Genomic DNA, 25,756 nt, shown 5'->3' on the forward strand with positions numbered 1-25,756 from the left:
CGAAGAAAGATAAATTTGCGAGAACGCTCGCTTTTTAAGAAATCCTTGAAAAGGATTTCTCCAATGATTTACGAATGGGTTTTTCTTTCGTGTTGAATTATTACACACGCGTTATGCTTACGATAATACTACTATCACATAGATGTAACGAGTTATGCAAGCGATATACGATAATTAGCTGATAATTACGCTCGCAATTTTCGATCTGCATTAATCTGTTACTTAATGGTTCACTAATTTTATTTTGCGGTCATTAAGCTGATTCATTTCTTCGCGGATCGTCGAATTTACAGCAGCACTCGGTAAAACGCGCCCATTAATTTAATAAAAAATAAACGAGAGTCACGGATAAGATTCAGTCAATTAATTTAAGTTAACGCTTTGCTCATCTTTCTTACGAAACAAATCGGCAGTCTTAATTATTTATAAAAATACCTTTTAATGGTTGCAATTTTTTAGTAAGCCGTTAATTTTACTATTAATTATGTTAACTTACTATTATTAATTTTTTATAAATAGAAAATAATGACTCGATACGTTAATACTTAATTTAATCGTCAAAACCTAATTTAATATGTTTGAATATTTATTTTTTAAGCATATTGTTTTCAGCTTTTAATGAAAAATTATAAAGGAGAACATAACTCTTATGTGTATAATTAATTACAATTGAAACGTTTAGGGCTCTTTTTTTCAGATCAGATTAATATCAAGCCGGAAAGCGATGTTTTTAAGATTTTCTCTTGAATACCTGAAGTCGTGAATTGTATGTGCACTTCCTGTATAAAGATACTGTCGCATTTCCCATCACACGAATGACTTCTTGACTCGATTTTTATCGCTCACGTTTCAGCTCCTTATAGTTTTCTAACAATTGCTCGTATTTATCTTCTTGGTAGACGGAGGTTAATTACAATCAGAGAGACTGTGTTAATGGTGCCTGGAGACTTTATGCTGCGCGTAAGGGAAGTAGGCGCGATTTTCTCTTCTAACGACAATGAAGTGTAATCTAAAGCTAGACGTGCGCTGATGATGCAAAATCGTCTAAAGCAAACACGTTTTTCGTATAACGTGTATGTTCGAAGTAATAATTGTCTATATAATATAATAGCGATGGGCGGTGATCGTTTAAACATAGAAACGGTTTTAAAATTTGTTGTATTACATCATAAGGACTTCAAATTAAAAAAAAAAAAAAAGAACAAATTAATTGAAAAATTAATGAAACATAAATGCTTTGAAGCATAATATAAAATCACATTGCATAAAGCATAAAGCCACGTTCCTCGGGCAATCTATGATGAATAAAATAAAAAATTTGATATTTTTTTCAATTTTTTAAAAAGCTATTTGAATAATCTATATGTATATATGCGTATTATTTATATAAAGTTAACTCTATATGTATATAACTACATAGATTTTTATATTAAATTTTTGATAATCGGAATTTATGCATTTTGCAATTTTTAAAATATTGTACTAGATACAGTTTAACACACTGATAGAATCGATTTTGACACGTCTGTTATATTTAAGGAGAACACAAACCGCTAATAGATTGTTTCAGTTTCGAGATGTAACTCATCTTCGGCTGACTGGTGATGGAAATTGTTTTAAAAGGCTCATGTCTAATTAATATCTCTTCTGTACAGTCGCACACACATGTAACGTGCACGTGCGACACATAAAATTGCAGTATGCGTCACTCAAAGATACGCGAGTGCGTGTGTGTGTAAGCACGCGAGCGCGCGCAAACGGCGCAAAGGTGGCGAAGAACGCAGATCGCTAAAGGCGCTGTTCCGGTGACCTACTCCGCGATTATCACTCACTGGTGGCCGATCGTCGATGCAAGTGCGTGAACGTTAACTAGTGTTGCCAACTATACCAAGCCACGAGAAAAGGAGGACGCCGCGACGCGGGGACGTAATCACGATATAAACGTCGCGCGAATCGTCTTGTTTTTCGGGCCCTTTCTCGCCGCGATTCTAACAGGTGCATCGAACTGACATTTACCCGTAGAGATCGCGAAACGTCTTTTTACCCTCAATCCAATTTATATAATTTATTATGATTTTATTTTTCTCTTAGCACTACTCAAAATTATTTTTTAAAGAATATATACAATATATTATATAAAATAATCACACAATATCATATATAATAAATATTCTTGTTTTGTGCCACGATACTTTACATAAATAATAGAAAATATCTTGTAGCGATACAGAGGGGGAATTAATTTTGAATTATACAATAATAAAATGCTTCAAGTGACAATTTTTATTGCCAGAATTTATTATCAAAATATACGTTTTTGGATATTATTAGGCGGCTCTGATTTTCATATATCAAATTATCATACATTGATGTGAATTTTAAATTTTCGAAATCTCGAGTAAGGGGACGTAATATCTTTATGTTAATATACCTTCTTTTACTAAAATAATTATAATGGATAACATATATAGTATTATATATAGAATATGTTTTTATCAAAACAGAAATGAAATGTTATATTATTTGATTGGTGTTGATATACTTATACAGCTTTCGGATACGAATATATCAAGCTAACAGCAAAAAAAAATTCGAATCTATTTTTCGATCTCCCTCTTAGTTCTCATTATTAAGTGAATAATGAATCCGGATTGCTGGCCGATAATGGCCAATTTCTGGCAAAAGTCCGCGAGGAGAAAGTATGGTTGATCGAAGGATGCGATCGATCTGGGCGGTAAAGCGTGACCGATTCGTGAATATTGAACATGATTCTTTATCGAACGAGATGCTTTTTGCTCGTCTCGCGTTTATCCTATTTTTCGCGCGTTTATCGTAATCATTTATCGATTTTTTAACGCAACTGCTATAACGTATCTGGTATCTCTCGCTCTTAAAATGTCAATGCTATTTATGTGTCTTCTAACGGTCTTGAAATTTTCTTCGATTATTAAACCATAACGGATTAAAACAACAGTGAATTCGTATCGTAATTCGGGAATGATGACATTTTACTCTAATACACACGATGAAATGAAAATTGTTAAATAAATACGGCATACTTATACTTTTATCGAATATATTTGGCAAATGAGGGCATTTTGTGTTTGGAGCCTACTTAACATATATTTCCAAGTTGTTTGCACAAGTGCGACCGCGACTTTCTTCTCGTAACGTCATACATTTATCGTGTATCTTGATGCGTAGAAGAAATTGAATCGTGCACCGTTTTATCGGCTGCTTCCTCCTTGTTACTGCCACCCTTGCAGCGTATGTTATCTTGCATAGTTTAAGACTCGCTGCAGAGGTTTGGCGTCATTCGAGATACGTGTGAATGCAGTATAATTGATTTTAACGGAAAAGCAGGTAATGAAAAGAAACAGCTCAGTATAATAATTCTTGTGATTCCTTAACGCTACTTGCATGCCGCGAAATATGGTCAGAAAATAGCACGGTATTTATCACCCAGAACTGGGTAACAAAGCAAACAAGACAGCGTGCATTCATGCCAGCGAACGGGAGAGCAATAAATTGTAAGAAAACTGGCCTTTAAGTAGCGATTTTCAATTGATCCCATACGAGTAAAGCTTATATTAAAAACTACTATATTTTAAAGATTTATTTTACGTATCAGATATGTAATATATAATATTGGAATTAAAAGAGATTAAAAAAATAGATTTGTAAAGAGCTAAATGTTCTTCGAAAATTTAACGATGAGCGTAAATATGTTGTTTTATCGTTTGAAGATTTTAAGTGTATATTGAAGATTTGGATATATTATTATGAGACGACGAGGCGACAAGTGGCACTCTCCACGCACGTTTACCGGATGGAGAAACAACCTTGACCTAGTCGGGTGAGCATGTGTGTAATATCCGATTGACGTACCTGAAAATAGTATTTTATAAGCAATTCGCTATCGGCAGAAACAATTCAGTTTTACACCTTCTAACCGCAGGCAGCACAATAGAAACGTATTATTGCAGCAAGCAATTGACGTAAGAGGCTTTAGGTTTTGTGTCTCGTTAACTGATCCTCGTTCCTTTTATCGTATTTCTGTTTTGCATAATTGGAGGAAAAAAGCTAATGGTTGGGAAAACCCATCTTACAAACGTGTGAAGTAGAAGCAGCTTATTATCGTCTCATGGAGCTTAATTACATCTCTTTCAAAATATAGATGATAAAATTAATTAGAAATATACGTACATATATAAATTTAATGATAAAAAAACATTATAAAATTATATATATTTATATATATTATTTCAAACTCTTCAATACGCTATGTGTAGTTGACGTGCATTAAATAGTTACTGTCGTATTAATGTTTAGCACGCGACATTGAATCAAAATCGATATATAAACTTTAACAGATGCGTGACGCGCGCGATTACGTTACATTATAATCCTCTAACTTAATAAAAAATTCTTCTAATCATTTGATTTTAATTAAGTTATTTAAAAAAGGATTACATTTTTCTATATCTCCCTCACGTTAATTTATTATTTCTATTGCTTAAACAGAATTCTCTCTTTCAACATAATTAGAATGAATTACAAAATACATTATATACCGTGGCAAAATGATATTATGAAAGATATTATTGGATTGACGATATTTTTAGCAGGACGTTAACGCAAATACGAAATATCTTCTCGTTTTACGTGAACACGTTGTTTATGCGGCTCATGGTCGGGGCGCGATGCTATAATAAATAATTTCGATTAAAGGGCTCCGTTTATCACACAAATTCAATAGGCAACGCTTGCCCCGGCTTATGACCGCGGCTACAGTGTGTTTCAATTAAAATCGTAATAGAATACATTATCATCTCTGCGCCGAGCATAAATTTTCCCGAGTACAATAGACGAAAATATTTCTTTCGTTTAACGAGCCCGACTGCGATTTTTAGAACGTGAATATAGACTGAATAGTTTAAATGCCATTTCACGTTAGTAATTAAAAATTAGAAATTTAGTCATGACAGAGTATCTTCCAAGATAAGTAAAAACAAAAAAAAAAAATATTGAGATAAGTAAGTATTCTGATGGTTATTTACGTTACAAGAGAGGCTTAAATCTATAAAATTGAGACGCTCCGTAATCAGGGCTCGGTTGCAATTTTCGCCAAGGGAAAGTCGGCTGGACGTTGGTCGAAGAATATGTTCCTGCTACTGATTTCCACCTTTTCTGGGCCACCCTGTAGAGAAAGAATATCGAGACGATGGAAGAGTCTCGTCGACGATCCGCATACCATATCCCCGGATGATCGTGCGGCGACGTTACCGCACACAAAGACGCGCGCGACACACACGTGTCTCGGTTGTTGTAGGCCGGAGAAGGAACGAGACATTACAAAGTGGCGTGCCACGGGAGTATGGACCTTGCGAGCGGTCAAAGTCGTGGCCTACTTCACTTCCTGGCTTCGAGAAACTTTCTCCTCGTGCCGTTCGTGCGTTCACGCGAGAACCGAGAGCGTCATCTCTTTGTAGATGATGCACGATGGGCGAAAATGTCAATCTGGCTCTAAAGACGAGTGTTTGCACTTTAGTGCTAAATAATTGGCCGTGTCAACTCCAGATGATGTTATCTTTGATATTCGTATAGGTAAATTTACAGTCTGTTAGATAGAGAGAGAATTGTATTATTTACGATGTTAAATTAATCCGTTACATAAACATAAATGTAAATTTTGTGTTGAACTATGCGAATTTAACAATAGTAAATTTGTGCAAGTTGAGTTTAATATGTGGATTTTTTTATGATGCTATATATGAGTGATACTTTCCTTTTACATTTTGTGGGTTGATTCATTTTTACATTGTTCAAAAAGATATAAATGTGGATCTAGTTCATCGTTTTTCTTAAATGATCTACATAAAACGTGGGTTTGACATTTTTAAAACTTATAATGTTATCCGCTTCAATTGATAAATAAATAAATTTCAAAATAAATTTAGTCTTCGCGATGTTGACAATCCTGAAATATGACATAAGTGGATATAATCTTGCGTATTATTTCTGGAAAATGGATCAAGTCGTTACTTTTAAACTTTATTTGAGCGAATCGGTTTCCATATCGTAACCATTCAGGGGACATTAATAATCCGCCATTATCGGTGCTAAAAACGGTCTCTCATCTCGTCCTGATTTTTGTTAATCGGCCAATGTACAACTAAAAGTATTATTCGGAACGTTCCATTGGCCGAGTATCTGACGGTACATCCGAGTATGGGCCACGATCCATAAACCATGTGTACGAAGCGTGCACCACTCGCTTGCACCAGGTCGATAATCCGCGAGCGACCGGCTCTCACGAGGCAGTAAAATATTCCTGCGAGAGTATCGGACAAACACCTGAGAGAATTGGTATCCCGGAATCGTAAACGCGTATCTTCGGCTCTCCTGATGCGTATATCTCGAGAGGGGCAGGCCGACGAGTTTCACCGATTACCTCTCGAAGGTTGAACCTCCGATATGTCCGATTCGATATATTCGCTACTTACACTTTGGAAAATTGCATCTGACTTTGACGGTCCCGACGGGTTTGTCCTGTTCGGAGCCAGAGAACGCCGCCGATCGCCATGTTCTGATTGCTTGAGGAATCAGAGCGTCCTCTCCGTGCTGGTCGGACCGATACAGATTTCGCAAGTCACCGTGATCTAGACGGTGCATCGACGATAATAATGCTGGTAGTCAGCTACCGGTGCACGAAATATCTATCGTTTGTCTTGAGGAAAATTTCGTATAATTAACTCTCCATTATAATCGCAATATTTTTTATCTATAAATATATCCTAGATACACTAATTTCTCCATTATTTTCCTTAGCTTCTTGAAATATTTTTTCTTTCATTAGCACTTGGTTAATAGACCAGCCACTAAATTACGTAAAAGAACAGTAAAAAACAATATGTTATAGCTTGAATGTGTATCTATTGGATATTGCGACTAATGGAGAGTTAATCTAGAATTGATAATTCTTGATACTTTTATTTTTGTAATAAATATTTATAATGGAATAATAAAAAAGTATAAATTTTTTCATAAAATAAAATTACATATTAGATTGTAATAAAACTTTAAAATAAACTCTTCACAAATATATGTGTTCTAAAATAAGAATCACAATATAATGTCTGTACAAAAATTACTTAATCCAAAATACGTCTGTTTCAATACACGATTATTCTGCGCGAAAGGAAAAGAATAAGAAAGATACACAATTATCGTGATACTAATTGCATATAACGCGCTAATCAAGAGAATTTGCGAGTGAGCGATTATGACCCGTTCAAATTGATGGATAGAATAGAACGTATCTAGCCGTCAGTGAGCGAATATTCTGTTTGCGAATGCCTGGCGCCAATCGATTCCGGATGCACTTCGCAAAAGCTGCGGGAGTGCTAGATGCGATTCTCCCCGCAGTATCGATGCGGCTCGAATTCCGTTGCGAGAAAAGCCACTGCAACGCTATTATTGGCGAATGCACTAGTTCGATCGTATTACGAAATTTATAGTAAGAGCGTAGAAAGAGGCGCGATACTTTCAACAGTTGAAAGTTCAATCGAAAGAAATAAAATGATGCAAAAATAAAGCACCTGTAAACCGTAAGACACGTAACCAGTTGTAATAATTGCATAATTCCTTCAATTGTAATAATATTTAATTATTTCAGAGGGTATATATATATATATATATATATATATATATATATATATATATACAATTTAATTCATGATAAAGAAAATAACGTTCTCATAAAAATATTAAAAAATAATATGCAAAACGTGCGCATATTTATGATTGAAAAAAATTTCTTATAAATTTAATAATATAAGTATATTTTCGATCAAGCTGGCTACTTTTTTTTTTAATCTGTGGAGAAAAAACAATAAGAAAAATGATCTCAGGGCACAAAGACGGGAGGTGCAAAAATCAAGATAAATAATTATTATAAATATATTTGATATATATTTTTTATTATATTATCTCACTTGCATTGAAATAAAATTATGAAATATTATTTATATAAATTTTTATATTCGTGTAATAAAAATTATATATTATATTGCGGTAAAACGCGATAGTAGTTGCTCGTAAATGACAAACGAGAGATTAATTGTCTATTTTGCGATGAACACTGCTCTGTAAAGAGACGACGACGTAAAATGACTGCCTTGGAAACTATTCTTTTATATCGTAATTCGAAGTAAATGTAACGCGACTGAAAAGACAAAAGAATTTAATAATCCCGATGCAATCTTCACTCGTTCTCGGCCATTTCTTTTTATAAAGTATAAAGGAGCGAGTTCTACTCTTAATGTAATCTTGAATGGAAGACGTTGAAGAACGAGAAAGAGCGCGCGCGGGCATTTTATCGCATATCTTGGTGTATCTTTTTTATCCTATTTACTTGTAGAATCTTGATTTCGGATACGCAGGATGCAGCCGGTGAAAGTGAATTCAGGGGCGTACCCGAGCTCGTTGTTGAAAAGATTTGATCGGCTCGAACGAAAAAGCGATGCGGCGTTACTGAATCCTACGAGAAGATCGTAATTATTCTTTGAATAAATTTTAAATGTGAGAATAATGTCACTCTTATTTCGTAAAAAAAATTTGTGCCAAATTTTATAATAAAAATTGCAAACAAAGGATTTATTAAATAATATCCGCAACCATTTATATTTTCATTATAAAACGCCAAAAACATGATTCAACTATTAAGAATAAAAACGTTATATACACAGAGATATTTTACTGATTATATTAATATAAAAAAATAAACGTATTGTCAATTTCGATTACCGATAGAGTCTGTGTCATAAGAAAGTTTTGAGAAATGATATCGTAACCATTCATTGACGTCATTCTATATTCGGATTTCCGGTGATCGTTGACGTGCAAGAGGCGAAACGATAAAAGTGAAAAGTGAAAGCGAGTAGTAGTTCTGCTTATAGATATTGTCATGCGCAAGGCGGTATGAAAATACCAGGGAATTGTCTTTCCTTTCACTTATTTGTGCACGGATTAAAAATATATGCCGAAAGTATTATAATGTACCGGATATATATTTTATATTTTTATGAATGGATTATTTGAGAACTAATTATATAGACAGGATATTTTCATGAATCAATATATGCAATTTTTACGTAATAAATATCTAAAGAAAAGATTGAATCTGTTTTTGAATCACAATGGAATGAGAGTGAAAGGTATTTCGCGAACTAAGCTTCTGAAAGGGTGAAAGCAACCCCTAAAGGGATTAACGCGGAAAGAACTCTGTTTTATAATTTCTGTTAAGAAATTACAAACCGGATTCAAATCACTGTGATTTTCACTGTGGGTCTTTATTAAACAAGGATACACACGTAAAGCGAGATACGAGATAAAATATTCATTGAAAAATGAGATTTCGCGACAGTGAGTCATTGTCACGCAAATGCGGTTGGCAGGATAGAAAATTGACACGTGGGTGGTGAAAGTGAATGTGTCGATTGACTTAAACGACGTCGTCATCGTGCCGATATTAGAAAAGCGAAAATGGAGCGCTTTTTAGTGACGTCAACGTAATCCGGGAACGAACGGGGAACGTTTTTCTCCGTTCGCTGAATAATGCAACACATTCTTTAAAGAGAAAGTGTACAATTTTAATATATATCGGTCCTATATATCGGTCCGTATTAATGATTGAATCTATTTTAATACATTTTAATGATCACCGCGATGACGACTAACTTTCTTCGGAAATTTTTTTATCGGACTCGATTAATTTATACATCCGGTCGTGTTTACCTTCCATAGACTAGTTCCCCATGTTCATCGATGTGAATAGAAATCAATTAAGTTCATTTAATACTACGCAGAAGTTGCCATATAGAAGAACAAGCCGATACGATGATGGCCGAGAGAAGGCCGATTTGTACCAGGTTTCCCGTTATTCAAAATTAAATCAGGTTCCGCGAGTCATTACGAGAAGAAAGAAGATATCGATTAATTCAAATTAATGGAATGACACGACGAAGATGCACGGTATATAGTATTGTGCAACCTGCAGGAATTACAACTCACGCTCTGATAAGAGTCAATCTGCGATAAGAACGATCATAATAACATTTCACTGAGGAACCGTAATATGTGTTATATATACTAGAAAGACATAGATACCTACTTTTGCTAAATATCATCCTCTTCCGTGGACTGAGTCGCAGTCTAGGTTCACTAATCCCGGGTTAGAGACGCGCTATCCCTTTTTAAATTACAGTCCTACATGTAATATAGATGCTGAGATGGAGAAAATTTAGTTCCAACCGGTGTTGGAGAACGATGTTGGGGTACATCCGTTCCTTAGTCATATTACCGCGTGAATGCTGCGTGAAATGGTACATACTATTCCACCCGGATGGCTAATTTTAGTAAAACTTAAATTGAAACAAAAGATAACAGTTGTTCCCAGCGTCTTAAGCTATTTTACAAATGACGTCTCTACTTTGTTTGGTCTGTTTTGCACCGCCGTAATATAAAGTTTACAAGTACAGTATTCTAGTTGATCGATATATCTTTTTTTATTTTCTCAAACACAATATGTAAATTTCAAATACGATTACGGGGGTAAGATTACATTTTTATGGATTTTTATGATGGTAAAATAACCGATGCGGAATGTTATAAAATGTTTTGAGATTAACGCGTTTCCATATTTATGAGCCGCTCTTTTAATAAATGTCGGAATATGTTAGCTATAATTAGATGTAATTTTTCGCCACGATATCGGTTGATAGGCAAATTTTCACACTGAGAAATTAGCGCCGCTCTTCTACTTTCGCGATCGTTTTACGATTGCGCGTTATTGCGTGTACGCGCAATTATAAACGCAGGGCGGGTAAATACTGTAACGTGTGAGGCTACTTTCTACCATTCGCGAGGAGTTAAGTGCGAAGAATAATCGCGCGTCAAGGGATTTATTGACGTACATGATAATTTACATTTGACACAAGCGTGTGGAAGCGTACCAGACACGAATATTACACGTTAAACTTCTCATCGTCGAGCGATTAGCATATAGGCACACTGACATACTAAGAATCTCGAATCTGTACGGATTGTCCCAGAAAGTGCAATCTTTCTTGGAACCGTGGATATTAGAAATCAAACTAATATAAATAACACAGCGATCGATTATATGTCTCATTGGTATCTTTTTGCGATTCACACATATATATATATATAAATGAAGAGAAGAAACTTTCCTTAAATATATAATAAAAAAAGAACATTTCAATCTTCTTTTATAATTGAAAGTGTGAAAAAAATTTCACCAAAAAAAAAAAAAAAAAAAAACATCCGATCCTGTTCGATAAATTGCTTTTACAGTCGTCGAATCTTTATTCTCGATAAATAAGTAAAGTTGCATCGCGAGTGCATACATCTTGCAATCGCACGCTTGCCGTGATTCGTCTTGAGCGAATTTGCGTACGTCACGCGGCGCGAACGCGACGAAGATTTATCCCGCACTCACCGTAATTACCGGCCGTTTCCTTTCCGCTGTTCGTCAAAAGGTTTGGCGAATGCACTCTACGTTTCTTCTCCCTGTTCCTCTCGTCGAGCCCGAGCGGCGAAAAGATTGAAGAAAGTCAGCGATTCGGTGACCCAAAATTACGAGCACGTATAGGTACTACATCGGCACGGTCGCTGCCTGTAATAAACGCCCACAAAGCGATTGTCTTCGGAATCGTTCGAGAGATCTTCTCTCGCTCTCGCGCGCTTACGAATAATGGGGCACGACCAGATGCCGTTGATGTGCGTACCTACTTCGAGCGATCTCTCTGCTTGTCTCATTACACAGAGAATCCGAAACGTTTCGTTGCGCGTCATCTACATCTCTGCGGAAGATTATCGATTTTATTATCACGCGATATATTATATTCGAAATGTCGTTTTATTAGTGATATATATAAAAGTAAAGTAAATTATTTTCTTCTGTCAACACGTTTCTATTATTTTGTTTATATCATTTTCGTAGAAAATGAATATTTTTAGAATACGCAATAAACTTTTTAGATAGTAGAAGATAAATTATATTTTCACACATAGTTTACGATTTTCAAATTTCTAACATTTCAATCAGTCTCCCTCTGTTTTATTACCATCGTTATAATCTCTGGAATAATATCGTGAAATTCAATGTACCACTTTTCGATCAAGATTCCTACATTGTTCGTATCGTATCGATATACGTGGGTTAATCTGTCTTTGCATAATATTGAACGTGCGACGACTCATATAAATCACATAAAAAATCTCTTTTCTGCATCTTTACGCAACAAGTTACAATCGATCGCGGATCAATCGATGTTACGTCGCGTTGGTGGGATGCATCATTCACAATTTATAATGTTAATCTCGTGGGTGCGGTATGTGAAGAGGCCTCCTCCCCCCGGCATCGTGATCCGAAAGTGTGTCAGAACTAAATCTTCCGTTCGACTTAACCGGACGCCGGACATCGACGTGGTTTACTCGTTGTTTCGATACCAGTCGTCGAATTCTTACGATTCCGGTGTTACCGGAACAAGAAATCGGTTAGATTCGCACGGATGCATACCTTTGCGTGGCGCCTCGAAAAGTGTCAATCAACTTACGCATTCATTATAACGAGATTTCTTAAATCACGTTGAAATAAATTTTAATTTTTTAAAAATCTATATTGAGAAATATCATTTTTAATAATAAACATATCTCGTATATCAACATATTTTTATATTATTTAAATAAAAGTTAATATATACGACTTTATGTATCACGACGTGCGTCTATTAGTTTTATTGTAGAAAGAAGAAGTGGAATGCAATTCTAAAGATTAAGGAGCCTTCTTGTTTGCGGAAAAGATCGTTTAATGTATGCACGTGTATATATGTTAGAGTCTGATACGGATATAAATGTAATCGAACATCGCATCGAGTGATACGAAAGACCGATTCAGATGCAACGCGCACGTTTCATAAGTTCGCGTATCCGCGCGCGGGTGTTACGTTCCACAGTAATCCGAAGACGAGTTTCAGCCGTGCGGAATCCAAGAGATTAGAACTTAATCGCGAGAGTCTAATTACTCCTCCGAGGCTACGGTAACTGTTCCAGACTGGTACGTTGTATGCCAAGAATACCGGATCTTCGTGCACACATACCAACGCGACTCGAGCACGGCTTGGGAGAAAGTCCTCCGAACGTGCGATATCCACGTTACCGTTTCGTAAAAAAAAAAAAAAAAGTATTTCCAACACCCATATGTCCCGCGCGATTACAATGTCGGGGACGAGTGAGTGATGGCATTCATGTGGTGAAATTAGATTCGCATTGAAGATTAATATATTCATTTAAACCTAAACCTGGATTTAGCTAATGAAAGAGTATTGCGACAGAAATAAATGCAAAATAGTATATTTGATATACCACAGAACACATACATACACACACAGTGGAATACGTTGGAATTACGGTATCTCTAGAATGTTTCTCAAATCTCTAGTTTACGAGATACCATAGAATGTAAATCTGCCATAGAATATAAATATTGTATATATATGTGCCGATCAAAGCATTTGAAGAAATCATTTTCTCGACAGGAAGCAATTATTGAGACAATGATGTGACGATACTTGGATAATGTATACGGATGATAATGCCCACGGATCATAACGAAATGCACAGTGCACCATTTACGGCCATGATTACGGTGCTCTTTGTCAGAGTAATTTCAGAGAGATATGGGTGTGTATAGTTTCTAGGATAACCCACTTTTTAACTGCATGAAATATTAATGAGAAATGTTTTGAAGATTTTGAAACCGATCTTTTCAATTAAGCAGCACATTCTTATAAATTAATTTATTATGGAATTGTTTGTTATAAATTTCTCGAATATCAGTTTTACATATAACACTGTCATTAAAAGAAATAAAATAGCTACAATGAAATATTAATTAATAATAATATTTATTGTAACAAAAAATCTATTGATAATTCACAAATATCAAATCGTATATATAATATATGTTTACTATTATTTATTATTATTATTTATTGACGGCATATACGTGTGCGTATGTGTGTGTCTAACTGCTCAAATGTGTTCTTTTTTTTTTTAACTGTAGACTATTGATTTTTGGGCTTGGCCTATTTTTACTCCGAGGTCTGCAGTTAACAACTGCGGTTTTTTTTTCCGATGACAAAAGTTTACGCCATCCAATCTTGATACGAACTCAGCTTCTACGAGATATAGAATTTCCCAGGAACGCATTAATCTTTCAGTTACAGAGAAAGAGAGATTAAAAGTTAACTTTTCTTAAAAATTAGGCTTTAACAAAATGCATTTTTTTAATAATTTGATGGAAATTTATTATTTATTAATTTTAAGTGTGTTAAAAATTATACATTTTATTAATTGGATTTTACATTTATCTTCGATTTAATAGAACACAATTTTTAAAGTCAAAATTTATTCTTTATTATCTATCTAATTCTTAATATATAATATATCCTTAATATATAATAAACTCTTTAATCTTCAACGCTTTGCAATAATTGACATGGAAACTTTGACGACGAAACAATCGTTATCTGTACCGAAAAAGATATTCAGTGGATCCAGAACATCCGCTGTGAGAACGAAATTTATTTATTGCAATGATCTTTCCTTTCTTTGTTCGTGCCCCCGCAATGAGTCTACTTATGTAGGTATCTAGACAACAAAATAAGATCCGTGTGAAAGCCGCGCGACGCTCTCCCGAATGGTTGCTGACGTCAGAGCGCGAGGAAAAATTGCGCAATTTCACCATTCCGGTCGAGGCGGAATTTGTTCGCGCAGCTTTCTTCCGGAATTGGATCCGTTCGAGGAGACGGAACAAGAGAGGGGAGAGAGGCAATAAGAAGGAGAAGAGGGAAAGAACGGGGGTGAAATGGCGATGATTCGTTTCGTAAAACACGCGTATTGTTTTGTCTGGCAATGCCTACAAAGCTTTCAATTAACATACATTAGGTATGCTAATACAGGATAATCAGTACAGTGAGTCGTAAGGATACAATAGAGAACTCACAATATTCTATTTATAGTTAAAAATCCTTTAAACTCTCTAAACTGACATTACTTTGTTATAATAAATTAGATACGCTTATATAAAGTAGCGATTTTTCTCGCAAATAAAAAATATTTTATAGCGATTTATTGACTTGCACTGATAAATTTAAATTATCGTAAATACATTACATATTTGACGACATGTGCTAATTTCAGTGTGACGAATGTTTTAAATTAGTATTAGAGTATTTAACATCTCAAACACACATACAAGCTTGTTACCGCTATAGATGACACTTCTCCATTCTCAGTGACGAATAAATTGGATAGTTTCCTTGACCCGAATAATCAGTAGATTTACGTAGCTACTTAACGTACTATTGTAATAGCCTATTACACGTAACCGTTTCTTCCTCATGTACGGATGAGCGAGTTGTGCCAGCGATCGAGAAGAAATTAGATACTTAATAAGATCGCGTGCGTTGTAATATGCGTTGACCTTTACTTAGTAACTACGTTTCTAACGATCATTAGAAGGCAGGTGTTGCTTTCCTTTCGATATATTCGTTTCTCGAAAATATTTTCCGGCCTGGTTCGTTGCCCTCGAATCCTTTTCAAAATAAATCGTTACAAATGAAATAAAGCTATCCTTCTGAACTCTGTTCTTTAATCCTGGAAAGGATCAGTTTGAAAGTTCGCTCCGAGTTAACTCTTGCCCTAAATTTCATACTTATCTTAAGCGAAAGGAAAGGAGAAGTAAAACTTTGCAAAACTTCTTTATGATATCTTGATTTTACTTTCTTAGTGATTATAATAGATAGCCCTGAATTGTTAAAGAGCTTAGACTATCAAAAGATGATATGTGATCGATCGAGGTTCTCGAATAAGAATAGTATTTCTAATTTTGATTTTAATCCTTTTACAGGCATAATATAATATACGATACTTATATTTTTTTTATTAGCATTTTAGTCTTTGCACGCATGTAAGTTCTTATGACACTTTCTTACTATATTTCTCAAATACGAAAATAAAAATTAAAAATAAAAATGCACGAAACGTTGGTTCCACATAATTTCTCTTTAACTAATTTCTCAAAATGTAATTTTATCTTACAGTTTGCAATTAAAGCAGACACAAAGACAAAAATCAAAATATGTTTTAATATCATTAAAAGAATTATTCTATTCAGCTTTCTAATTTATTTTTTTCTCATTAATTATTTAGCTAAACTTAAGTGAGGTTTTCGATTTCATTTGTAATTCAATGCGCGTTAGGAATTTAATTTTGCACTATTCTGTTATATTATTTCTTATTGTATTTATATATGAATTAAACGTCTTTGTATAAGTTGAAAATATCCCGCATATATCGATAACTAAATAAATAAATATGAGCACACCGCATTCTTCGAAGACCGTGGTCCTGAAGGCGGGAAGGAGAACTTTCGCTGGCATCCGGTCTGCACTCGACTTCCGCTGGTGGAGCCGAGATAAAATTGACCTTACCGAATCCGAGCTCTTGATCGGTGACTCAGACCACCTCGGTTGTACCACCCAACTCCCGTCCACGGCGATGATTAATAAAATAGAAAGTCGCGACTCACGATCGAATAAAAGGTTCCAACTTTTTGTCGCGCTGCTCATATCTGACCGAAAGAAGAATCAGAGTTTCTTTTTTTTTTTTCGCGTAACGATCAGGATTGGCGAGACGATACGTAGAGTTTCGATTTTTCCACTAGGCGACGATCGCACCTCTCGCAGTGGCCGAGGTGGTTTTTGGTGAAAGCCACCGACTTCGAGAGGGGAGAGTATATAGGCCGTGTATCGTTTCAGGCGTGCTCACAACTAACGCACTCGTCAAAGTCGCCGGTATCCTTCGAAAATACTCCGACAATCGAACCGAGTACCGACATATTTTTTTCTCCGGCGTCTCGCTCTCGTGAAAAAAAAAAGAAAAAAAAACGAAACTTTCTCTCTCGCGCTTTTCGGCCGATCCTAAGGTGGAAGAGGTGAAGAAAAGATACGCTCTCTATAAGGGGGAGGACACGCGGCAGAAAGAAGTCACAAGTGCCAAGTGTGTGTGCCAATAGGATTATAACGAGTCCTGCTTGCTGAATCAGCTGAATCATCGGACAAATAGAGGTTTGTGACTATTCGATACGTGTTAATCGATATGTGATCAGTGATACGGTATTCCGTAAATTGTGGTGCGATTTGCAAGTTCCATTTGATATGCGACGGTTGTTTTGCGCTTCTATTTTCGAAAGAGGTGAAAGACATGTTATACGAGATGACAGATATAAATAGTGTTCGTTAAACAGTTATATGATATTTTTCATTATACTCGTTACCAGAAATTAATTGTTTGATATTATTCAAAATTTCTTTTTATTTATGATGGAAAAGAAGACGTATATATGTACACTATAATAGATGAATAGTTCTGATCTTAACAAATTAGCTCTCTTTCTCTCTTTCTCTCTGTTGGACCTTCTCATCAAAAATTGAACTTTCTTCGACCTGAAAATTCATTCGCCGCGTCAACTATTTAATTTTGTCAAGAATATCTTTCTTTGGTATATCGCCTTTCGGTAAAAAAAGTCTGCCGAAAATTTATGCATCCGCATAACTGTGTTCGTCAAACATCGCGACGTTTTGTCATCGATGAAGAAGAGCAAAGGAGACAGTAAACGGTTTCCTCTTCGGCTGTCTCTCTCTCTTCTCATCTCATCCCCCCACTCGCGTGTTACCACGCGAGTATACGTTGAAAAGGCAAAAGGGTATGTGGGGTAGCGAGTCAGTATGTCAGCGTACTGGCATCTCTCCTCGCGCGGAGAGGCGCGTCCTTCCTTCTCCGGCTCTGTGTCAGAAATAAGGCCGCGCGTAGGTAGAGGGAGACCATATGTTATGCGACGCGGCAGTTTATAAAGAGCAAAAAGAAGATGAGATTCCGTCTAACTTGTGATGGAAATGTCATATCGAATCCAATTGAGACAGCAATCTGATCTGATTGACGCATATTGGATTAATCTGACAATGAGTAACGATGCAGTCGGCCAGAAATTTTAATATCGGGGAATAAAGTTCTCACAATTAATACTGATAAAATTGATTACAGCTAAGAGAAAGAGAAGGGCACAATAGTTCGAGAGAAAAGTTACACGAGAGAGAAGGAGATGATTGAACTTTATCCTCTGATTGCCCTCTTAGCCGCGTAAAGCAGTCCGTTATGCTTTCTACTAGATTTCCACAAGTTCCTTTTGTCGCGGCATGATTTTCCGCTTTTCTGGGCGCGATTATGTGTTCGCGGTGAAGCTCGTTAGCCGTTGAATTTCAACGCCACGTGATGGTTCCTGCAATGTTAGAAAGACTACCGAATGCAATTTCGGGCGCTCAGCAGAATGGATCTAGAAACTATTCGTCGTCCAACAGAACAATCGTACAATCTTTAATTAAAAAAAAAAAAAAAAAATGTGATTTTAATCATTATTTTTTTATATATAATTATATTTTTTTATCCTGTTTGTGAAGATAAGTAAGGAAAAATATAACTGACACATATTGTTTTCTTAGATGAGTTTATAAGTTATTATTAATTTATTGGGGTCTGAGAATGGCATGTACAATAATAGCAATTATATTAGATGACTTTGATTTATTACCTATAGTGAATATTTGTGAAGAATAAGGAAAATATTTTCTTTATTATTATATGTTCTATATATTACTTTTTTCTCAGAGATACATGAAAGAATAATCTGTATATTATAGTGTATACAAATTTCTAGTATCGATATAAATATCTCGCAGTTGCATCAGCATGGTTTATTTTGCGCGGAATCTTCCTTCCCATTCGAGTCACTTTCACGAGAGTGCAGAATTTGGTGCACGGTGTTCCGTGTCACGTCACATTCTTATAGGGTTTCACCTGGCGTGTGTGTCCCGCGTATAACGGTACCGATGTTACGTCATAAGCACACACCTGTCACGCACGCGTCGTGAACAAAGGGTTGCACCATACGGCCGGTAAAATAATAATACGAAAGAGGAGACAGGCTACTGTCACTAGATATCTGATTTCCTTAATGTGGCACTTGGACGTTGCAAAAGAAGTTTCCTTCGTCCGTCGTGATATATGGCAAACATCTTACCTTTCTGAATCGTATGCTGATCAAATTAAGTATTCATTTTTCTAAGGATTAAAAGAAATTATTTATTAATGTTAATTAACATTGTAAGCAATTTTGATTTAAAAAAATTAAACCAGTGTTAAACTAAAAATAAGAGTGATGGACATTGGTATAACTGGTCAGAAATAGTAATATGAAGGAAAAGAGCAAACAGTAAAATTACATAGATAATATAGAATTGTATGCATAAGAAAAAGAGAAAGAGAGAGAGAGAGAGAGAGAAAATTAAAAGAAAAAATTAGTACAATTTTGATTTCATATATATAATTTATTTGACAATTTTTAAAAAATTATACACGCCGCAACTTACGCAATATTTACGGAGAACTTTTTCTTGACGCGACTTGGCATGATTATGTAATCTATTTTCTGATTAGCAGAGGGATATCAATAGTAATTATGTATTGTTGATAAGAAACGGGAATATGTTTTATTTTTATCGCTTTTTCGTGGTTTTCGTGTGTATTAGAGTTGAGTTATTTCTAAATTAAAATCTCATTTTTCTGTTCAATTTACTTTATCCATTTTATTGTATTTCTCTTATGCTTATACTTTACAATTGTCATGAAAACTTGTCATAGATAATTAAATTTACGACTTCTATATGTAATTAAGTCATATAACACGTGATTAGAATGAGTTAAAAAATTTCTGATAAATTATAATATACTTCTAATATAAATTTACCGCAAATTGCTTCTTAAATTTAAAAACATGATAATATCTAAATTCTATGTCGACAAAACACCACCTTTTTGGAGGCGTATTTGAAAACAGGATTCTTACTTGCATGTGTGTCTTATTGTTAAATTCCACATACAAGTGTCCCTTTTCCTCCCTCTCTCTCTCTCTCTTTCTCTCTTTCTCTCTTTCTCTCTCTGTCTTTCGAATATTAGATTACTTGACGTCACATATTATAGTATAGTTTCTCGAGAGTCATGCGTCTATGTATGTATGCATATGTAAATGCCGTGTACATATAAAAAGCCGGATTTTATAGCGTGCGTATTAAGTAGGCAGTCCTCTCCTTTTCTTTATAGAAGATCCTCGTCATCGGGAGATTTGGGTCTTCGAAACGAGATTCTTGAAGAATCTGGTTTGCTCGGAATAGGCCGCATTGCTTGGATTCACGATTTTCGATAGGGTACACTGGTGATTAATTTTCGAGGTCGCTTTCTCCTAATAGAGCCTGCCTTTCTACCGATAGGTACAAGTCCCCCCTTTTTGGGACATCAGTGAGTCTGTAGATTTTCGTTTCGTTGCTCACGTTCTTTATGTACGATGCCCATAATAATCACACTCTACTTTCTTCTGTTACATTATTTGAGAATACGTAGAGAGAGAAAGAGAGAGAGAGAGAGAGAGAGAGAGAGAGAGATTTTTTCTTTTAAAATAAAATTTTATTTAATAAAAAAAAGATGTACGTTTTGTTAAAAAGTTTTGGACGTTATAATATTTTTATATACAGCTTTTAAAACATACAATAAAATCTATACTTATACGAATATTATTTTTTTATAAATAGTATCTTATAAATGTGAAACTAAATTATATAAAGACTATGATTCGTTTATATATCAAATAATTATTATTAGATTAATGTTTTAAGGCTATAAAAATACATCTCGCGCTGTAATTGCATAAATATGTACCTGATAACGGATTAAAAAAAAAAAATGTCTGGTTTAAAATATTCTCCAATGTCGCGTTTTCTGTGTGTATGTGTATGTGCGTGTATATTGATTGGACATTTCAGTCGAAGAAATTCAAGTAGAAGAATATAATTGCTTGATCGAATTTACTTCTCGAATCATGTACGACATAAGGCTCCGACGGGGTAACTATTGCTCATATACAGCCGGTGGAGATTCAGTTAAATATTGACTAAACTTGTACGAGCTTACGATAGCGCGATGAACGACTCGTCTAGACTAAATGGTTGAAGAAGCAAAGCGACGGGGTTCACAGTGACTGGCTGAAACTCGTCCGTGAATTTTCCTCTTTTTTTTTCTTTCTCGTATGTTTTGTGGCAGTTTCAACACTTTCGATAGAGCTTTTAATACGGCGTATATTCGGTATAGTTATTTAGGATGCTCGTCAATCGACGAGCGTATAAGGGATCTTGTATGCTCTGGCGAAGATAAAAGGCCAGCCGGATGGCTAAAAAAAGCCTGGAAGAATAATTCGGGGTGAGAAAATTCGATGAATGAAGTAGATAGTCCGTCGGATCTTTCTCCCAGGTAAAAAAAATGTATGAGGAGAGAGAATAATTCTTATACCGGGGAGAAGGAATGTTTGAATACCCGCTCTCGAATGGACCATTCGTGAAGTATGTTACCGACCAAAGTCAAATAACGCTATTAAAGTATACATTTGTCTGTCATAATATTAATAAATACATATTAGCGCGTTATATGTAGTAATATTATTCTTTGATCGAGGCAAAATGGAGTGAATTCGTATTCTGGTAACGTCAGTTTCCTCAATGATGCAATGTATGTCGCGTTATTAACTACATCGTATAGGAATATCTTTTCAGTTTGTCAAAGTATCCAGCAAATTATGATTTGTTCAGTATTTTATAAAATTCCAATATTTAAGATTTAAGCAGAATTTAAAATATTCATAAATGCGGGTACGAAATCTAATTCTATACAAGAAAATCTGTTTATCGGGAATAGGTTCGCGTCGTACTCGAATAATGTAAACGTCGAAAAAGATTACGAAAGAGAACGTTCACTCGCACTTTCGCGTATTATCTACCGTTTATCGTTATCCCTCGACGTGGGCCGATTACCGTAAGCCATTTCCGGATGGACGAGTTAGCACCATGCGGGTGGGAAATCCAGGTCAGCTCACTGTTGTCGGTTAGCTTTCGAGTTTCGTCTTATCGGTCGTGGCATTACGCAAATGCAAGCATATGCAGACCGCAAAGATTTCGAGAAATGAAAAGGAAAGTGCGAAACGCGTAACGGCTAAGACGAGCGCACATTCGATGAATGATTGATCATTTTTATCGAGTCCCTACTTCGTTCAATTATGAAACGACATTATTATACGTGTTTAAACGAAGGCAATATCAGAGATTGAATGCATAGTAATCGAGATAATTAGTACGTCTTACGAAGTATACAATCTGTTTGTCCGAAAAATCATGATAAATTCAGCGCGAGTGTTTCCGTATTCCACGTGAGTATCGTGAAATCTCGTGCTTTGCTCGCGCAGCTCTTTACTCCCGACGCCGGGTTATATGACGCTGTACGAAACGACAATTCGCGAAATTGGACTTAGGAGAGATCAGCAGAGTCCGTATATCGTGACTCAATTCTCAAGCGGAGAAACGATTCCTCGTTTCAACGATTTCTGCGACGTCCTTGGTGCGATTTTTTGAAATTGGAGCCAGTTGGGCGTGCCAATGTCGCTTCTGATTTCCATCGCATCGCGATCCCGTGTTATTCGAGTCACGAGTCGAGCATCCATATCCTTGTCTTTTTCTCTCCGTCGCTCCGAAGATTTGTTCTCTCTTCGTTGCGACGACCGTATGACGGATGGCTCGCATCCCATTGTCTCGTTCTCCATCGGGAAACTGATCGATGCGATAAAAAAAATTTTCGACTTATAGTGACGCCAAAAATCGATAGCTCCGTCGTCGCAGCTATTGTTTGCATCGAATAAATTTGCGTCTCCTCGTGACGCAGGCGCTTCAAAATTTCACGTGTAATTCTCGTTTCGTTGCTTGCACATTTCAATTTTACTCTACCATATATACGAAAGTAACATACGCATTGCTACTGAATTGTTATCACGAGAATGCGAATGGAAACATTATACAATATATATATATATATGTTACAGTGAACATTACTTACGTCACTTTCTCATTACGGTATCTTTAATTTTAACCTTTCCATTGAAAATCTTTTTTCAATGAAAACTTTATTCGCGTGCTCGACGTGTGACGAGATATCTCGTCCAGCGCGTGTCTTTCACCTGTGCTGTAAGACCCCTACTACTTTTGGAAGAGAGAAAAAGAGAACGAGAGAAGGAACACGCGCGAAAAAAAGAACAGGAACGATTGAATGCGTGGTAGGGGCATCGCCGTCGACGATGGGCCTGTTTGGGCCTGACGTCGCACGTAAGGTGGAAGACGAGAGGGGCGATGGACGAGCGCGATCGAGATCTTCAGTAGGTCACTGGGACGTGGCTGGTGGCCGAGACTAGTGTGGCTCGTATCTTCAGTCGGTCCCCGTCGACCAGGAAAACCACCTCTGGGCCCGTCGAATCCCCGCGATCGGGCACGAGAGCACGACGGTAAAAAAATAAAAAAAAAAAAATAAAAATAAAAAAAGAAAGGAAGAGAAAAAAGAGAATTGAGGGAAAAGGAAAAAGCGCATAACGGGCCTAATGAGGACCAACTGACGCGAGTTATTGGAGCCTTCCCGTTGCGGTCGGTGCATTCGTGGGTTCGTTAAAGGGAAAGAGCAGGTGGCTTTCACGGGGGGATTGTTCAAGCGATCGCGCGTTTCTTCCGTCGAACGAGGCTCTCAGGAACCGGAAGGATACGCAACGAGGTGCATCGATCAATTGTTCTTCTTTCGTTCCGGACGCGTTCCTCATTCCGAAGAACATTCGTAATCGTGCGTGCTTTCGTTTACTCACGAGAGATGCATTTGTCGTATTGAATCGTCGACGTCGTTAATGTCATAAATCTGTCTACGAGCATTCACAGATCTTAATTTTGATTTCGATAAACAGACGAGCATGATGAACGTTAAATTGCTTTTCAATATTGCTGACTGTGATCGTATTTTGTAAATTTTACAAAACGCGTACGATTCGCGATGCACGTGTACGCACGACGTACAATAATTTTTTTTTTCTTACATTTTTAGAAAAGTTATAAAACATAGAACGTTACGATTTTCAAGATTAAATAGATTTTGGGGACGTTTCTAATCGCAAGTTCCGTGTTCTGAGAGATGTGGGTTAAAGGTTAAATGCGTAACGTTACGCGTGCAGCCGTTGACAAGTAAATATGTCACTCTTGCGCGTTCGATTGGCAACGATCGACGGTTATCTTTCGACTGTATCGTTTTTCCTGCATACTTTGAATTCTTTGTTTAAATTCAATATAATTTTGTTTAATTATATATTTAAACCCAATTATATCGTAAATTTAAACAAATTTATTAAGATTTTATTTATAATTGTATAATTATTAAGATTTTATTTAATTATTTTATTATCAATTTTACATACATGTTATCGAGTCATTTTAACAAATAAAATTGTATTATTGTAAATTTATATGATTGATACGATCGAAGATTGTTTGAAATCTTATCCCCTTTATATCGATAGACACTTATAACGATGTAATTAATTTTTTCAAATTTTTCTTTTTATTACAGAGAGGACACGCACATGATGGAGAGGACGTGGCGGAATGTACGGAAGATAGCTTTTATCCTATTGCTGCCCTTATTATTGGCCGTGAGTAAAGCACATTATTTTCTCAAAAAATTAATCATAGAATCAACACGCATTCTTGCGTACTAATTGCATCAAGTTGGACGTAAATCCAGCAAAATCGTTTTAATAAATGTGCAGTTCTTTTTCCAATAAACTTTCAAATACTTAGCGATTATAAGTTATCCTTTGCTTTTCTGTGCGTGAGATGAATAGATTCGAGTATATAGTGGATTCTAATGCTGACGTTTCGCGCGTTAATCTCGCGCAAATGAGCCGAATAAATCATCCATGCCAAACGCATTGCCAATCTTCTAATTCCGCCGGAGGTCGATTACTGATTACTGCATTCCCTCGTGCGTGCGCGTCGCGATACTACGCATCCGTTCATAACGCATCATAGCAAATCCGCATGCCAACGACGATCGACAGTGTAATTTCACTGCGCAATAATTTCTCAGTTGAACAACGGAAGATTATATTATTCGCGACTAGCGCGCATTCTCTCGCTCCTCCTTTAAAGTGACAGACAGGCCGTTAATACGGTATAACCGTTATGTGTCGCTGTTCAAGTTATTTTTGCACCTATGTGGTGTGTACCTTCGCGTGACGTATCGTAAATTATATATGTTTAGAAATGGAATTATTAGAGCGATCCAGAAATATTTAATTATAACATTCGCATTTCGTCGGTATTTTTCATATGTCTATTCTCTGAATATTGAATTAAATCTGTTGTGTTTATCAGAGTATTTTATTAATATGAATATCGTACATGGATTTGCTGACAGTACGAATAATCCTTGCATTTATCTTCTGGATGATATATATATATATAATCGACTTTTTCTAAGATATCGAAATATTTATTGAAATATTTATTGAATTGGTGAAATATTTATTGAATTCGTAACGCGTTGTCTTTTTTTTTTATCAAAAACATTATCTGGATGTCTCTGCTGTACGAATATTTTCAAATCTTTGAATCCACTTCATTATCTTCGCATTGAAAGATATCGTCCC

General features: G+C 35.9%; 1 protein-coding gene across 6 annotated transcripts in view; it reads left to right on the plus strand.

Annotated features, from left to right (window-relative positions):
• Nucleotides 1-25,756, plus strand: part of Dyl (transmembrane protein dusky-like) — a 42,169-nt gene that overhangs the window by 2,547 nt on the left and 13,866 nt on the right. The window contains exons 1-3 of one of the 6 annotated variants that reach the window (XM_070292857.1): nucleotides 1,837-1,854; nucleotides 16,908-17,216; nucleotides 24,676-24,757. In XM_070292857.1, coding sequence (XP_070148958.1) covers nucleotides 24,689-24,757 — 69 coding nt within the window. In that variant the 5' untranslated portion in view covers nucleotides 1,837-1,854; nucleotides 16,908-17,216; nucleotides 24,676-24,688. Of the gene's footprint in view, nucleotides 1-1,836; nucleotides 1,855-16,907; nucleotides 17,217-23,133; nucleotides 23,576-23,763; nucleotides 23,902-24,675; nucleotides 24,758-25,756 lie in introns of those variants that run through there. The other 5 variants (XM_070292856.1, XM_070292859.1, XM_070292858.1 and 2 more) reach the window with 5 other exon arrangements.

Source organism: Polyergus mexicanus, unplaced genomic scaffold, assembly GCF_030449975.1.
Source record: "Polyergus mexicanus isolate NDT 795.1 unplaced genomic scaffold, iyPolMexi1.0 SCAF_3, whole genome shotgun sequence".
In the NCBI taxonomy this organism is placed as follows: Eukaryota; Metazoa; Arthropoda; class Insecta; order Hymenoptera; family Formicidae; genus Polyergus; species Polyergus mexicanus.